We start from the raw sequence: 14,278 nt of genomic DNA, 5'->3' as shown, positions 1-14,278 counted from the left end.
TGTTGCACCTGTGCCTTTACACATTGCGTGTCCCACCTCTAGCAAGATAAAAGAAACTGGTTTGAAAATATTCCAAAAATTCTTTTTACTACTTTATTTCTGAGCACGTTTTCAATGTTCTTACTGCCTGAGCTACTAGCTGTCATCTACACATACTCTGTTTTACAAAAGACAAAGAAATAAAACTTATTTTGGTGGATTACCTAACACAAATGATATCTAGCATTGAGCTTAATATTTGAATATGTAATACTTTGTTGAACTATTATTACAGTATTGAAATCTATAGTTCTTTGTAAGTAACACTTAGAACAGTACGAAAAAAACCGCTACAACTACTCTATTTTTAGGTATGAAACTAATTTAAATAATTTTCAGTTTCATTCTGAGCACCTAAGCATTCTAAGAGTGTGTAAGTACAGGGCAGACACTGGACAAGGAGGTCTGAGTATCTTAACCTTAAACACCTTGAAGGCTGTGAGAACAGTAATAAAGAAGTTGAAAGTAAATGTGCCCCACGGAATTATCCCTTTGCTAAGTCTGCACAAATTTCAGCCTGTGTGGTAGTTTCTGATCTGTTTATAAAGTGATCATAGTCAGGTGACAAAACATATTCAAAAAGCAGGTCAGAAAAAATGTCAACTACATTCACACATTTAAGACATTAATCCTCAAACATCTTTATTAGGAAGGGATAATCTTGAGTATCTCGTACAAATGCATCCTGTACTTCAGGTTGAGACAGTTTTGCACTGACCATTATGAAGTAACAATTTCAACTACGGCACCTGAAAACCTTATATTCCACCATCTAAAATTTGCTTTTTAAAACTGGAATTCCCAGGATAAACACTTTTGAGTAAATTCAGTTCTAAACCTGACAGTGTCCAAACTGGACATCAGGAAAAAGTCTTTTCGCTAAGCAAATATCACAAGACTGGAACAGGTTTCTGGGGTTGCAGAATTTCCATCCCTGGAGGTTTTGAAGACTTGGCTGACTGATCACCTGTTAGCCAAAGTCCTATTTTGAACAGGTTGGTCAATAAGGACTAAATGAGCCCCTCAGGTCCCTTACAACCAACATATCTTTGATTCTGCGAAAGCAGGTATATGACAGAAGTTAAACATCTGAAACATTAGGAGAGATTACAATGCATACTGATTGAGTTGTTGAAAATTACTACAGAGGAAATCTACGAACCTGTGTTCATCCCTCTCTGGTGAAAGATCCTCTTTTGAAATGCTAACAAAACCAGCAAGGAAGCTATACAACTTACAGTCTTGTGTCTGGCAAGTGGTAAGAGTTCTAAACTCCACTGAAATCAGATGGTAAAATACTCTCTTCCTCTCACGGGAAAAAAAAAAAAATCTCCTAGAGCAAGAAAAATAAGTTGTTATAGGATTTTATCCAGAGTATTTAAGATGAAAATGTAATTGGGAAACTTTTTCAGCATTGTATAGTAAAAATACTGACTAAATGAATATTCTGATTAAAAGATACTGTATACTTAAGTTTTCTTTATTACTTTGCTTTCTGTCTTTCACTTGCCACTCATTCTTATTAGAGAACACAAAGCACCTCACAAATAAAACCTGAAAACTAGGGTAGAGATATAACATTGTCTTTAGAAGCCACTTTCAGGGGAAAATACAATATTTATTGATTTGTTAAACAGATTATAAAAAATGGCAAATTCATTGTCATCTTCTAATTGCACAATTACTGTCAGTGAGAAACATCAAGCAAACAAAACATATGTTAGAAGAACTAAGCTAAATTTAAGGATAAAAAGCTGTAACCACACTGGATACTCAGCTCTAGGAGATGGAGAAATTTATTCCAAACGAATCCTGTGCTACTGACTAGAATCCCAATCCCTGAACTATGATTCTCAGCTTCACTTTATGATCTAGCTCTACTTCAGGAGAATACAGTAAATTTCAACTCATTAACAATTAACACTCTCAAGTCCTAGGATAGAACAACAGTAGGAAACTTGAAACATTGAGGGTCTTTTTCCTTAACAAAGTTTTTTTTTTTTTTTTTTCCCTAGCTTTAAGTTGTTTTCCTTTGTAAAAAGGAGACTACTTCTAGCTCTGAGTTGATTATATGCACGTTCTAATAAGGTAAAAAACAGCAGCAGCTTTTTCCAGTCCAGCTTGAAACTAGGTGAAAGAGCAATTCAGTGAGATTTAGTGTACAAATTTTATCAAACAGATGGGTAAAAGCAAGAGCAGATACAAAGGTGAAATGTTTCCGTCACACTCTGTATAGGAGATTAATGTTCTGTCTGTGATTAGGCCAGAGTTACATAGTCAGACACTGGTTTGAGTAAGATGAACTGAAAGAGAAACAGATTGCACAAAGGCCTGCTATCTGAAATGGAAAATTCCTCACTACGGAGCGCACCTGCTAGTGTCATGACAATTATCTGTTAGAGTTAAGGCAGTGTAGATGTCTTTCAAAATGAACATATTATTCAGGGAAATTCATTCTCACATGAAACACACAAGCTCTGAGCTCGGGAACATTTTATCTGTAAAAAAAAAGAAGACTAGAATGAATGGGCATTTGCTGGTGTTTGGAAAAACCTGAAAATGTGTGGGAAAATAATTGTTCATTAGGGAATCTAGGAAAGATTCCAGCAGGTGCAGAAAGAAAAAAGCAACAGGAGGCTTTTATTAGACAAACATGTAGGTGTACATTTTCTTCTTATATCAACTTTGTGTTTTCATGCTTGTTTCAAAGCAAATCTTGTACAGCCGGATTACAGAAAAGAAGATTTTTTTTTGGATGCCTCTGTAGAACAGGTGATCTGAAAATCCAAACCTCCATCTGCAGACTACAGAAATCTTTGCAGTACTGTTCCTAATGGTGCTGTACCTTTTGAAAGCAAGAGAAGACACGTCCACATAAAGTATCTTTGATCCTGGTGCACCTTGTTGCCTTAATTCACTCACAATCTATTATGCACAAGCTCTGAAAAACATTGTAACAAAATGCTAACGTCTTTCTGCGTAATGGATGAGTGATTTCCTGCATCAACTCTAGTTACTCTAATCATCTTACAATGCAGTATCACTCCTGCTTGACTGGATATGAGACTAACCACAAAGTATTCTGTACTCTAAAGATGTATCTAAATGAAGTTTTTCCAGTATCTCAGCAGTTCTAACTGAATATTGAATTGGAGAGAAAGAACTTTCTGTAACTGAATTAAAGACATCAAATAACAGAAATATATGTTTGTTGTTTTAATAAACAGCTGCTATTTATCCCCTTCGATTAATAATTCATTTAGTATTCCTTAAGTCAATGACTTGAAAGTATTTTTCCTCAGCTACCACAATAAAGAAAGGCTACAGTACCGACACCTTTAAACAATGTTAAGAAATGAGACAACTCCCAAGAAAAGTAACTGCAGGTTAATCCAGCCTGTTGGGCTGCGCATTTCTGACTGGCTATGCTTTCTGTGAAATGAAACAGTAAGTTTCAGTCCTGGTTCCCAGGTGGCCACATTCCAAAAATTCGTCTTAACCTTAAACTAGGTAAGCTCTCTTCTTGACAGTTCAAGCTCACATCATATCACAAGGAAATAGAGAGAAAAATGCCTAAAATTCTCCTCTTCTGTTCCATTCACTGTGTTGATGAAAAGGATACTAAGCAAAATTAATTGTGATCCTAAGCACAATTAATCACTGACAGACTAGGTCCATCTCACTAGTGTTACATTCACTGCAGATTCTTACAAATAGCTGAAGCAGGATAAGAAAAGCTGAGAAGCAAGCAGACACACATACACTTGATTAAGGGTCATAATTTGTCTTTTATTCCTCTGGCTTTTTGTTAAGTTAGTTTTACAGAAGCTTTAATGCATTGCAGATACTTACGTTTGATGCTGGTCAGCCTACTTCTGGGTGCTGAACAGTCTACAGCTGCTGAAAATAAGAAAAAACAGATGTGAACAGTTGAGTGTTTACTTAGTATTTGTCATGGCTAGAAAAAAATGCATTAATAAAACAACAAAACACATACTAATTAATTAGAACACAGACTTTTTCCCCAATCTACTTTAAAATACGCTACTTGCTGTGTATTTAAAGTTTCTGTGTATTTAAATTGAAATTTATACAGTCAGAGAATTTTAGAGATAACAGTGTTGAAGTAAAATACATATTTAAAGGAAGAATCATCATTTAAATGAAGGTTCCTTACAAAATGTTTCTATATGTTTTGTGCTGACTGCATTTAACTGCAAAGATACTGAGTATGTTAAATGGTAGAGAAATGACAGTACTTTTGTTCTGAGCATGGACTTTGGCAGAATCAAAAGCCTCAGTGTGCTTCTCTTTAAAGCAAAATTAAGAAAGGAGGGATGATGAGGAAAACCAGCATAACCACCTCCAAAACACTATTTCTGAAAATAACTAGAAAGAGAGCATATAATGTTTTGGGAGGCATTCAAAAATCATTTATCTCATAACCCAGACCCTGCAACCTTCTAAGCATTTAATTTAGACACTCAAGACATCCTGCCAAGCCCTAGCATTCATACCTCTACGACTGAAATCCCCAAGACAAGTTTATGCCACGAAAAATGAAAATAGGCTGTGAACTGTAAACAATATTAACAGCTGTCTACAGACTTTTCTTAGTCCTGTGCATGATATTAACTTGAACAGTAATTCTTACTTCTTATATGACCTTAAAAAATATTAACTTCAGCTATAATTGTTTTCAGCTGTAGCACTGACAATGGGGTATTGTCATTTCAGAGGGGAATAACCACACATTTCTAAATCTGAAAAAAAATTGGTTGGGATCTCATCATAATTAAGAAACATATTAAGAAACATATACAAGTTCAACAGGCTCCTAAGTTCCAGTTTTCACATTTGCCTTTTGACAAAAGTACCTTCTAACATTAAAATACGTGCAAAAATTCATATGCATTTTTAGTGCTCAATAACATAGATTAGTAATGTGATTTTCTCATTTGCAAACATGAGGCAATTTTCTAAGTCCTTAAAACTCATTAATGTCACTGAGTTTAATATGAACAAAAGATAAACAACATTTTTGAAAATTAAAAAAAGGCACAGTGGTCTGAGTTTAACTGAAAATGTTCTGCATTCATTCCTGAAATAAATTCTGTATATTTGCTACTGCAGTTACCTCCATGTTTTTTATCTCACCATATTATTTCACAGCAGCTCTACAGCAGAACGAAGAGAATACAGCACAAAGTACCCTAAAATTAAAGTCATAATTTCGGTAGCACTTGAGGCAAAACGTTTTCATACAAAACTTTGAAACCCCAAAATACAAAAGTCTTAAGTAACAGCTGTATCTCCTTGCTGACATTGGTCCAAGCATGAAACAGGAAGAAAATTAGGCTTCTGACTATCCAATTCACTCCCTCTTCGTATGCGCCTGTTCTGAAAAAAAAATAGCTAAACCTAGGAGTACAAAGTTCATTCATATGCACATTTTTACCTTTGGCTGAAAGGATTCTGTTATAATGAAACATCATGTGATCTCTGATCAGGTACTGGTTAGTAAGACTTCGTGTGGAATCAATACAGAAAGCTGTAAGATTAAAAAATATTTGAGCATTATAAAGGCACAATACTAAAATTTTAAACAGCTACTAACTGCAATTCAAATCTAAAAGTCACTATTTCCAAATAATATCTGTACAGATGTCAATCACTAATAGAAAAATGAAAGCCAAAAGAACCTGAAAATGGTTTTGCTATTAACATTTATCCTGTCAGCAGTGAATATAACAAGTACCAAGATAAAACTCTGCTTTCGTAAGACCCAGTTCCAACATCACACCTCCGAAAGATTTTCATGTGTACAAAAATGCACAATTTCAAACCTGCGGCACCAATTTAAATCTAGCTTTGTTTCTGAGACACGTAGTTTCTGCCTTGTGCAAACTCACTATCTAACTCCAAGGAAACCACAAACTTAGAATTAACATGTGCTTCTTTGCTCAATGGAAACCATTTTTCTTAACCAGCTACTATCACATGGTATCATTTTATCTACTTTTTTTTTTTTTTTTTTAATCCCCACTGAACCATTACATTAGCTCAAAAAAATAGTTATGGATGTAGCTGAAGTTGGACTATGAAAATGTCAGCATGGAAACTTCTTGTTTCTCCATTCTATCTTCTTTTGAAAGAAGTTTCTGAGGTGGCACTAAGGCACAGAGCTATATACTTGCCTATTTCAACTACTGACTGTAGTTGAATAGCTTTAACTTCAAGGGTTTCTTAAAGCAGAAACTCACATATTCCAGCTAATACAGACACAACATCTCTTTCTAAATATAAATATATATCTTGCTAACAGTTGTTAGCTAGCATAACAGTCAAGGCAAAACTCACTCCCCAAAACTATTTTCAGTAATGCACACTAAATTAAAGTACTATTAAACTTCACCAATATAGATCAATGCAAAGATTTTTATTATATAAATATTTTAATAATGAAATCAATTAATTCACCTAGAAGGAACCAGTCCAACTTTCTAGTGAAAGCAAGTGTGTTACTTACCATTACTCTTAGTACTTAACTGTCCTTTAAATGGACTTGCTGGACCACATCTGGGAATGACCACAGCTGGGTATTCATCCACTTTAACGAAATGTCAAACAAAAGAGAGAAAATACGTATTTTGAAAGACAAGATAAAGCAAATAATAATAATAATAATACATATATAAATATATATTTCTTCAGAGCTCTTCAATGATTGTAGGGTACCTTTTTCATAGAGGAAAAGTGCTATTTAAATGTTATACTACTACTAAAACACAACAGTTTAGTTAGGCGACTAAATCTAAATGTAACAGATGATGGTAGTACTTTTATTGGTTCAGGGGCTTAAACAGCAGAAGAGACCACTAGATTACTTTAATCTGAACTTTACAATGCTCATTAAACTGCACAGAGACATGGTCAAATTATTGTACCTATGCTAAACTCCAATTTATTTTAAAAGTTTACTGATCAAATTTTATCATGACATCAAATTACTAACGTGAAAAATATTCTGCGTATAGGGAATGATTGCGGTTAGAACCATACAAAAATAAGAATTTAATAGATGGAAAGAAATTAATTATGCTTGTTTGAGAAATCATGCTACCAGTGAGAACACACAATCTTAAAAAAATCTTGTTGTTAATTTAAGAAGAATTTCACTTGCCATTCAATCTTCTGTAAGTTTGCAGAGTGGTAACTCTGCAGACTAGTGCAGAAGCTGACTGAACCTAAACATCCTGTTGTTCTGAGAAATGAAAGATGTGAGCTAAAAGCCCTATCTCCTTCCTGGAAAAAAGCGTGGTACTGTCTGTGATGTGACCTTTGATTTACCAATCCACAGCCAATTTTATTAAGAATCTGCAGCATTATTGGAACAAATTTTAATGGGAGGTATACTGTTGTTTCAAATACTAGCGCATGCAAAGCATTCCTTTAAGGTGTTCAACGCCCTGCTCAAAATATCAAGCAAAACAAACAAGATTTCTTTAAGAGAATAAATATACCACATATGCATAAAACCAACTGTAGAACTGTACAAGCAATTCCAACAAATACATTATTATTATGATGATCTTCCCCTTCCCATCCTACTTCTCTCGATTCGGTAGGCCGCAGCCACTATGTCCGTGCATGCTGGGAAGGGCAGGCACCAGGGCGCTCCACTTGCTGGCCACGTTCAGCCTCCCACTGCTGGAGGCAAAGCCCCGAGTGCCCTTCCTCGCATGGAGCAGCACCTTGCACACACCAAAAAAGTGTGGGGATCTCTTCAATGCAGCCTCCAGCTGGCTCAGCAAAGGGAGATGCCATTACAAGCTGACCAGTGTGAGTAACGCCAAAAGACAGCCACACTCATGCCATACTCGTCTCAAAAAGCCCCTTAATTCCACTTCTCCTGGCTTTTTACCTCTTACACGGCTAGCACCTGCCTCCCCTCCCAATTTCCTACCATTATATAACAACTATTACACTACTACTACACCTGCAGATCCAACTACTACGTTCTGCAGCTCAACCTTAAGGGCAACAGCATGTTGCACGTGATGGTTAACATGGTGCCTGACTGTTAGCAGAGACTGTGTCAAAAGAAATGGTTTCTTTAAGAATGACTTATTTACATAATGTTTACTTGCAGAATGTTTATATAATAATGTTTTATTTATTTATATAATTCCCTCAAAGGAATTAGGACTAGGACTAGTTTGGAAAGCAACAAAAAGTACCTTGAGAAAATAAACAAAGTGAAAATGCTTAGCATATGTGGAAATTTGCAGAGCATTTTATTGGGACTCTGTTGTGAAATAACGCTAAGTCTGGATTGATATGCTCAATCCTCACTCTTACGAGGCACAACAAATATCAAGGCATTTTTGAATTAGCCTGAGGATTTTGCACTTAGAAAAACCTGCCGTTATAAAGCAGGGGCTTCTAAGGCTTTGCATGGTAGGAGCCATGTCTGCAAGAATTGTTCCCCCACACCTGGGAGGGTGCCAGACCAGCATTAGTGAGGGGATCAGAAAGAAAAAGCACTACCGTCGATTTTTTCAGCCCTACCCTGCAACTGTTTTTTCTTTACAACCTTTTCTTTAAAGCCAAAGGAAAACGTTCCTGCTCTTCTGCGTCCCTTTTAATGGCTCTTTTTACATGTCTCTTGTGGCACAATTCCTCCTCATCCCCATTTGTGATTTGAACATACGTAAGGACAAACAATACTTTTTTTTTTAAAAAGTATTAAAATCCCAAACATACAGCAAGAATTTATTAGATTTAGAATGACTACCTCTGTAATGATTGCAAACCTTTGTCACTAATGGCTTGCTTCCTTGTTTAAGTATTGTATTTCTCTATCATAATACTACTGAAGTGGTATTCACACTGCAGCTGGAAAACCATCCTGAAAATCATGACGTCTGAAGTTACAACGTTCAAATTTCTAAAGAACGTAAGTCTTTGGGATGACTAATGTTAACTAAACTTTTATAACATCTTAATATACAAAAATTTATCCTAATGATAAAAAAAAAACGTGTAAACCAGAAATAAGCCAATACTCCATATCATAGCGGACATCTACAAATATGAAGGTTTTCATTCACAGTTGCTCAAAGTAACCTAAATTTTCCATACTTCAGAGCTACGTCATAATTCTAGAAGGAGACCTGATACTGTTGGATAAACAGTTATAAAACCACCTCCAACTAATTTTTATGTGAAATAAACATGGTGGGGTAAGCAGGGGCATCTGAAAAAAGTACATAGACATTCTTATAAGCACAGTTGACTCTCTCCAGGTAAGCTAAATGCCTTGGCCCTTAGCTGAAGATCATCAGAGGGGCTCAGAAAGGTGTTGCTTTTACTGTCCTCAGCTGCAGGTCTCTCCAGCACTACAGAAAAATCAGGCAATTCTGAAATGTTCACTTCCTTTGCATCGCCAGCAGATGGCACACAGATAAACTGTATTGAAAGAACTATCGCATCTACTCTTTTTGCCCTTTGCAATTAATTTGTATCAGACTTGTGGGGAAAACATATAAAACAAAAATTCTCTCCTCTGCCAACATTCTCCATCATTATTTCATAGGCTAGAAAGCCTATTTCATAGGCTAGAAAAGCTCTCGGAAAGGGAGAAATATTCTACAGATTCCTCCACATTTTTTGATTATGGACATGTGGGAAGAGCAGAGATCACTCCCAAATCCCCAATTTGCAGAAGTCCCAAAGCCAGAGGAAACATGCCACCACTGGTAAAGAGGTCCTTTTAAAGGTATCTCTGAAACCCTTTAAGAACTAGCTGGGCACTGACCCATTTATTGCAGGTCCTGGAGTAAAAGTGTCCCTGAAAGGCGCAGCTCATGGCCCTGCTAGCACCCAGACACGCTGACAGCCATTAGCACCAGTAACAACGGACGTTTTCTTCCAGTTTAGAACCTTGCCTTACTGGGCAACAGCTGATGCTGAGCAACTTTCTAAAATATCTAGTTGGATTCTGGGTCCTCTCTCCTGGCAAACTGTACATTTTATTAAAGCTTCAAATAGAACAGACCAATCTTGAACTTTAAAACATTTCCATAAACAGCAGAACTCGTGAAAAAGGCTTCCTGCAGTCCCCGCATGGTATCCCGTGTTCCTTGTCCCACGCTCTGTCCCTTGTGCTGCTGAGATATTTCTGTAACCTTTGCATCAGTGTGGGCTTTGGAGGCTCCCTTCTCTGCAAGCCACCTGTTTCCCCAAAACTGGTACTCAACTTATCACAAAGGCCACAAACATTTTCGCTGAAATAATGCTTAGTGCTATTGGAAAAAGGAGTGAAGATTACTACATAAGCCTTTGTTTTCTTAGGGCCGAAGCTGTTTCATATAGAAGTTCCATCAAATTTATCATTTCTACATTGCCTACTGCTGACACGATCCTCCCTAAACCTGCAGTCTGAAACTCAAAACACCTTTTTATATATTCTCATTGAAAATATATGTTGCTAATGCCAGAGGAGAACCTGGAGGACTTGGTATGTGGGGGAGACCTGCTTTATTTTAGTGCCTGTTTGAAACAATCCAAGTGGGGTAGAAGGTGTCAGCGTTCAAATGTTTCACCAGTATAGTTTCAGGTTGTCTGCTGACTTGAGCAGGTATTTATTTAGATTCAGTTTGGGTTTTCAGTGTTATTTGCACAACTGCAACAACTAAACCTAAACTGAAGGCTTAGAGAAGAGAATTTTAAAGGAGAAGGTGGTATTTTCACCAAATGGCATAGTAACCAAATAAAAACCTGATAAAATGATAACAGCAAAACATTATAATGAGCACCTGGACTGAGAACAGAGTGAAAGCATTATGCATTTTGTCTACTTCACCTCCTTTTCCAAACCTATTCATGCAAGTGAGATTTTTTCAGTGAAAACTCTTCTACTGTTCTTGAGGGAATTTAGTTCTAAAATAATAACTTCTTTGGGAACAGGACCACTTGTCTGAAGTAGGCTTAGCAGAACTGATGCCAGTACTTGCAGTAAGTAGTACAGCAGCTTTTGCAATAATCGTTTCCTGACTGAAATGCACATTTTCTACTTCTTAAAATAAAAAAACCCTCCGGTCACAAAGTGGGAATCTACGTAAATAGATTTCCAGAACTGGACTGGAAACTCTTTAAGATCATTTCCAGTTCAAGAAATTATTTTCTGAGATTTATGCCTCAGAAACTGAGAAGTATAATGGACTCGTACCTTCGATACACCACACATATAACTGCATGATCTAAACATACATTTCCTCATAGATTTAACTGAATATAACACCAGGGTTCTTATACTGTGTGTTGTCCTGAAGTACAGAGAGAAAAAAAAAATACTAAAAATTGTTGGGTTTTGTTTAGTTCCTTAGTATTATTAGGACCTTATAGTAAGGTCCTAAATAGTTTCTTGTCAGTGCTTCTATTTGCTTGTTCTTGTAGGCTTTCCCTGCAAGTGTGACACTGTACAGTGAAGGAAAAAAAAAATGCAACAAAACACAGTTTTGTGAATAATTTTTTTCCAGCTGGTATCTAAGATAAGTAATAATTACATTATTCTAAAGAGATTGATGATAATATATTGTTCAAATTATATTTTCATTTAAAATGCATTCTACCTTTATTTGTAATTTTACAGTCCTAAAAAGGACGGAAAGTGGTGGTTTCTGTTTGTTACCTTGTTTCCTAATTGTTAGTAAATGGGCAGAATTTATGGAAGTTATTTTTCTACTAAGCCATTTCAGATTTGGAACATTAATTTGTCCTGGAGAGAAGCCCAGGCTTTCATTATAACGCTCTCACAGGAAGGAGTTTAAACACGACAATTAGACTTGCTATATTTATACTTCAGATACCGCAAATCAAAAATACTGGAAAAATTCAATCAGGCTACCCTTATCCACCAAGCCTTGTTATTTCAAAGATAAACCATAAAAAATACAGAGACTTAAGGTGAGATACTGGGTTCAGGCACCTAAACGCAGCGCTACAAGCCACAAACTTCCACTTAGCTGTGTGGATTCCTGTGAGTGCTGTATTTTCCTAAGAGCTCCTTATAGATCTCAGCTGAGGCTCAAACAGCCCCTAGCCCTCGGTGGATTTAGAAGTCCTGTCTCCCCAGCTGTCCCAGAGGAACACGCCCAGAATTAAGCCAAGGCCACTAACCCTTTTGTGAGATGGATTTTTCCAGGGCTCCAGCATCCCGGCATTCCCAGCTGCACCTTGACCCCCCAGCTGGAGCTGTAGCAGCGCCCCTGTGGTATTAAAATTGGTGGATTAAAATTGCAGCGTTTGCATGAGATGCGGGGATTTGTCTCCCACAGGCCAGTGAAGACATTCAACCCAAACGGACAAATGCTCTGCAAGTACTCCAGCTGCTACACTGATTTCTGAAGGTTTTGTGCCGGCTCTTCCATCACCAGCTCCTTTTCTCTTCCTCCCCAGCCCTCGATGCTCTAAATCAAGAACAGGGAGACATCTCTGCCCAAGAGGGTAATTCAGGAGCTCCAAGCAGAGGGGTTTGTGCTGGGAATTTAACAGAAGTCAAGGATGCTCTATTGCCCTTTCTCTGACTAGTTTGGAGATCTTTTCAGTGTGATTCCTGCTACAAATTCATACTTCTGACTCCGCACAAGCTTACAGTACACTGCAGCACTAATGCTGTACACATGCTGAGGAGGGAACAGAAGTGTGAAGTCCTAAATAAGTTAGGAGTAACAATAAAAACTCCTTCAACCATCTAATCTAATGCTTCTGTAAAGGTCACGTTTAAAGGAATGACATCAGGACCTGAAAAATAGGTTCCTCTCTTTTTGGTACTATGAGGATTTCTAAATCAAAGTATCCATTTTCTCTTTTTGCTAAGGAAATTGTTGTGCATATGAATAAACACAAACATATAGAGCAAACATTGCTATGTTGCTATATTTATGTTAAGAGATTAACCTGGTTATGAGAATCCACACTGGATTTAAATTTATTTAAATAAGAAAGTAACTTCTATGTTTCTATTTTTCTTTAATATTAGAATTATGATATGCTATTAGAATTATGGTATTATTTAGAAAAAATAATTTTAAAAGGCCTGATTTCCTATCAATGTGGCTTACATCTTCCTACCAAACCCTGTAAACCCCATTCAATTTCCCTAATTTGTCTTCTTTACCTGCAGTCATTTCCCCCTCACCCGATCATCCCCTACTTGCTTAGCTGTGGCTGTTGAAGTGCTGTCCATGTTATACTTAGTCAGCTGGTTTATCTCTGTTTATGTCTAACTACATATGTTACAACTGGTCACCTAGTTTAACTTACCGAGCTGCTTATCCTTGGCTGACTAGTTGCTCATCTGGGAATTGCCACAGAACAGAATGTCTTTCTCTAAAAATATACGTTAATTTGTTGTTGTTTTTTTTTTTTCTGCTCCGTCACTGAGGTTCATACCACTGTGTCTCCTACTCCTTACTCACAGCCGGGTGAAATTGGCTAGCAGATTCAGGACTGGAAAGAGGAAAAGGCTGGCAGACAGCAGGGACCCACCCACAGACTCCTTTTTCAGGAAAACAGCTTAAAACATGGCAAGCCTCTGCTGCCTTTCTGCAGTATCTACGCAGTCACAAGAGGTAACTTCACACATGGCTTGAGATTGAGCAGGTTACTGAATATACCGATAGGGTTCCATTTTATTTGAAAAAAATTACACGGGGCAGAACTGAGTACTTCATAATGACACTTGTATTTTTGTGCATGCTTATGAAAGCTAAACAGAAGCCTCTTGAACCCATTTCTGGTTTCGGTGACAGAAAAACTCCCATCAATTTTGAGAGTACAAAGTCTTAGATGCGAAGCTGCTTTTAACAGAACTACATTTAAGATTTATTAAGATTGGAGAGAATACCAACCAGAGGAAAAAATATAGTCATTATCTTCTAAATTTTCTGAAGCAAAATGTGATGAATGAAGTCCCAAGAAGCTACAACAGCCAGATTTTGAAATTTTGAAAGTCCCAAACGTTCCATTTGAATTTTGTATGGGATCGTTTGCGTCAGAGGCAAAATATTATGAAGGTAATACAATGAATCATTCCCTGACATGTGCACTATACATAATCTCGTAAGCCATTAATTAGATAGTAAGTGTATAAATAGTGCCTATGCTGGATTACACAAAAGCTCTTCTTTACATCTGCTCTTAATGTGCAAGAGTTAGGTCTCTCAGTCCTTTA

General features: G+C 36.9%; 1 protein-coding gene across 3 annotated transcripts in view; it reads right to left on the bottom strand.

The window, feature by feature from the left end:
* Positions 1-14,278, bottom strand: part of SPATA7 (spermatogenesis associated 7) — a 41,565-nt gene that overhangs the window by 23,469 nt on the left and 3,818 nt on the right. For 2 of the 3 annotated variants that reach the window (XM_035539637.2, XM_035539640.2), the window contains exons 2-4: positions 6,569-6,649; positions 5,498-5,590; positions 3,892-3,939 (exon numbers count right to left, since the gene is read on the bottom strand). In XM_035539637.2, the coding sequence (XP_035395530.1) occupies positions 3,892-3,939; positions 5,498-5,590; positions 6,569-6,649 (222 nt within the window). The remainder of the gene's footprint in view (positions 1-3,891; positions 3,940-5,497; positions 5,591-6,568; positions 6,650-14,278) is intronic. The other variant, XM_035539639.2, reaches the window with a different exon arrangement.

This window comes from Cygnus atratus, chromosome 5 (genome assembly GCF_013377495.2).
Source record: "Cygnus atratus isolate AKBS03 ecotype Queensland, Australia chromosome 5, CAtr_DNAZoo_HiC_assembly, whole genome shotgun sequence".
Lineage (NCBI taxonomy): Eukaryota > Metazoa > Chordata > Aves > Anseriformes > Anatidae > Cygnus > Cygnus atratus.
Note: the sequence above shows the minus strand (reverse complement) of the source record. Positions and strands in the feature narration are given on the sequence as shown.